The sequence below is a fragment of the Sinocyclocheilus anshuiensis genome, unplaced genomic scaffold (genome assembly GCF_001515605.1).
Source record: "Sinocyclocheilus anshuiensis isolate Anshui unplaced genomic scaffold, SAMN03320099.WGS_v1.1 C33083405, whole genome shotgun sequence".
Classification (NCBI taxonomy): Eukaryota; Metazoa; Chordata; class Actinopteri; order Cypriniformes; family Cyprinidae; genus Sinocyclocheilus; species Sinocyclocheilus anshuiensis.
In genome coordinates, this window is record NW_015621670.1 from 1 (window position 1) to 2,409 (window position 2,409).

Sequence of the window (2,409 nt, forward strand, 5' to 3'; positions counted from 1 at the left end):
TTCCACGACATTCTAATTTATTGAGATGCACCTGTATGTGCCAATTCTCTGGAGGAAGAACTTGACCTCAGAAAAGTGTGTGCTGGTGATGTTTCAGGAGGGGAGTAGTTTTCTTTTTGTTTCATTCAGAAATACAGAAGTAATCCAACATTACAGAAGAGCAGTGGTTTGTCATATTTAGTCAGTATTGTGTAATGCTGACTTTCAGTGTTATTAATCTAGATCCGCTTAAATGAGAGGGCATGACCTCTGATCTTCTTGTTCTGCTGTGTTTTGGACAGGTGGAGGAGATGGTTCAGAATCACATGACCTACTCGCTGCAGGACGTGGGTGGAGACGCTAACTGGCAGCTGGTGGTGGAAGAGGGAGAGATGAAGGTGAGTTGGATCTAATGTATGTTAGTTTGATCTGATGTGTGTGCTTTAGTCCACAGACTCACTGACTGTCTGTGTTTGTCTCTCTCAGGTGTACCGGCGAGAGGTGGAGGAGAACGGGATCGTGCTGGACCCTCTGAAGGCCACACACTGTGTCAAAAGGGTCACAGGTCACGAGCTCTGCCACTACTTCTGGAATACGGATGTTCGTAACGATTGGGAGAGTGAGTGTATATATATATATATATATACACACATACAACACCGTCTTACAGACATTAAAGCTTAAAGCTGCCATAACCATCACTTTTCTTTTTTTCTGAGATCCATTTAAGTTTTTTGCACAAAAACATGATCAGCACTGAATCAGTAAGAGCTTTTCTACACTAAACATTTCATCAGTGACTCGGCAACTATTATTATAATACTTACAAAAATAAATAGTCTATTCTTGTTATTTGCCAATTGAAAATGAATGATTAAATATTTTCAGAATGTTAAACTAAATTAATTCTCAAAAGCATATATTATATTGATGTTCATCATATCCTGTATCAATCATGTATATACATATACAGACATTATATTAATATTACTCATGTTATCATCACATACACTACTGTTGGTAATATTTAAAATGTAAAAATTCAAAGTTTTAAGAAGTTTTTGAATAAAGTATTTTCTGTTCACCAACGCTGCATTTATTTGATTAAAACTACAGTAAAAACAGAAATATTGTGCCATATTGTTACAACTCAAAATAAGTGCTTTCTATTGTAATAGATTTTCAAATTTAACTTTATTCCTGTGATGCAAAGCTACATTTTCATTTTGAGTTGTGATTGTGTAAAGCAGTGTTATTTTTATTATTTATATAATATTATAGTTTTTAGTAATTGTGTGTGTGTGTGTGTGTTTATATTTAAGTTAGTGTAGTTTCGTTTCAGTTTTAGCTTTTATTTATTTTAGTGCTTAAACTTATTTCAGTTAGTTTTCATGGTAGCATTTTTCTATGTATTTTTTTATTTTTATTTCACCAATATTTTAATGAACATTTTTAAAAAATAGTTTTAGTTCATGTGAATAGTACAATTAAATAGTAAATCAGTCTATTACTTTATTTCAAAATATCATGAAAAATCAGTTTTTCTGGTTTGTATAACGTCACACATCTTCATATAATCTAATAAAGCTCTTCTACTGTATGATATTATTAATAATGGAGCACATTCAGTGACTCGGCACAGTTTGGCCTGTAAAGGCACCATATACTCTTACCATGCTTTAATACAGTGACTTACCAGAACACTTTCACTGGCCGGATAATTCAGCCGTACCTCCTAATGATCACTGGCGCAGTCAATAGTGGTGCATCATGGGTAGAATTACTCATCATTGTCTAGTACCTCTGTGTTTCAGCCCTCACTTGACTTCTAGCTCTTGTTTTTGTCTCTGTCTCCAGCTACTGTCGAAAACTTCAACATCGTGGAGACGCTGTCCGATACCGCCATCATCATGTACCAGACTCATAAGGTGAGAGGAGTGCAGGCTGTCTCCAAGGCACTTCCTCGCAGTGATTCGACTGATTCTGACGGAGTGTTTTGTGTGTTGCTCCGTGTAGAGAGTGTGGCCAGCGTCCCAGAGAGACGTCTTGTACCTGTCTGCCATTCGTAAGATTATAGCCAATAACGAGAGCGATCCAGACACATGGCTCGTCTGCAACTTCTCAGTCGAGCACGAGAATGCCCAGGTGAGTCTGGTCTCCATGGCAACCGCTGAGTCAGTCTGTCTGTTTAACGAGTTTGGTGCAACATTTAATGCATTTATGGCTTTTGTGGATCAATTCTGACTTGTATATATTTATGGCTCACTGTTTTGTTGTTTTTGTCCTCATGTAGCCAAACAACAGATGCGTTCGCGCTAAAATCAACATTGCGATGATCTGCCAGACGCTGGTCAGTCCACCAGAGGGAGACAAAGAGATCAGCAGAGACAACATCCTGTGCAAAATCACATACGTGGCCAACGGTTAGAG

The 2,409-nt window shown here is 37.6% G+C and overlaps 1 protein-coding gene across 1 annotated transcript; it reads left to right on the top strand.

The window, feature by feature from the left end:
- Nucleotides 1–227: 227 nt before the first annotated feature.
- On the top strand, nucleotides 228–2,402 carry LOC107683249 (collagen type IV alpha-3-binding protein-like; the record flags this gene model as incomplete). The annotated part of the gene is made up of 5 exons (XM_016479313.1): nucleotides 228–377; nucleotides 466–598; nucleotides 1,837–1,907; nucleotides 1,996–2,124; nucleotides 2,273–2,402. Coding segments are annotated over exons 1-5 (598 nt in total), but the record flags the coding sequence as incomplete, so codon positions are not given.
- Nucleotides 2,403–2,409: the final 7 nt, after the last annotated feature.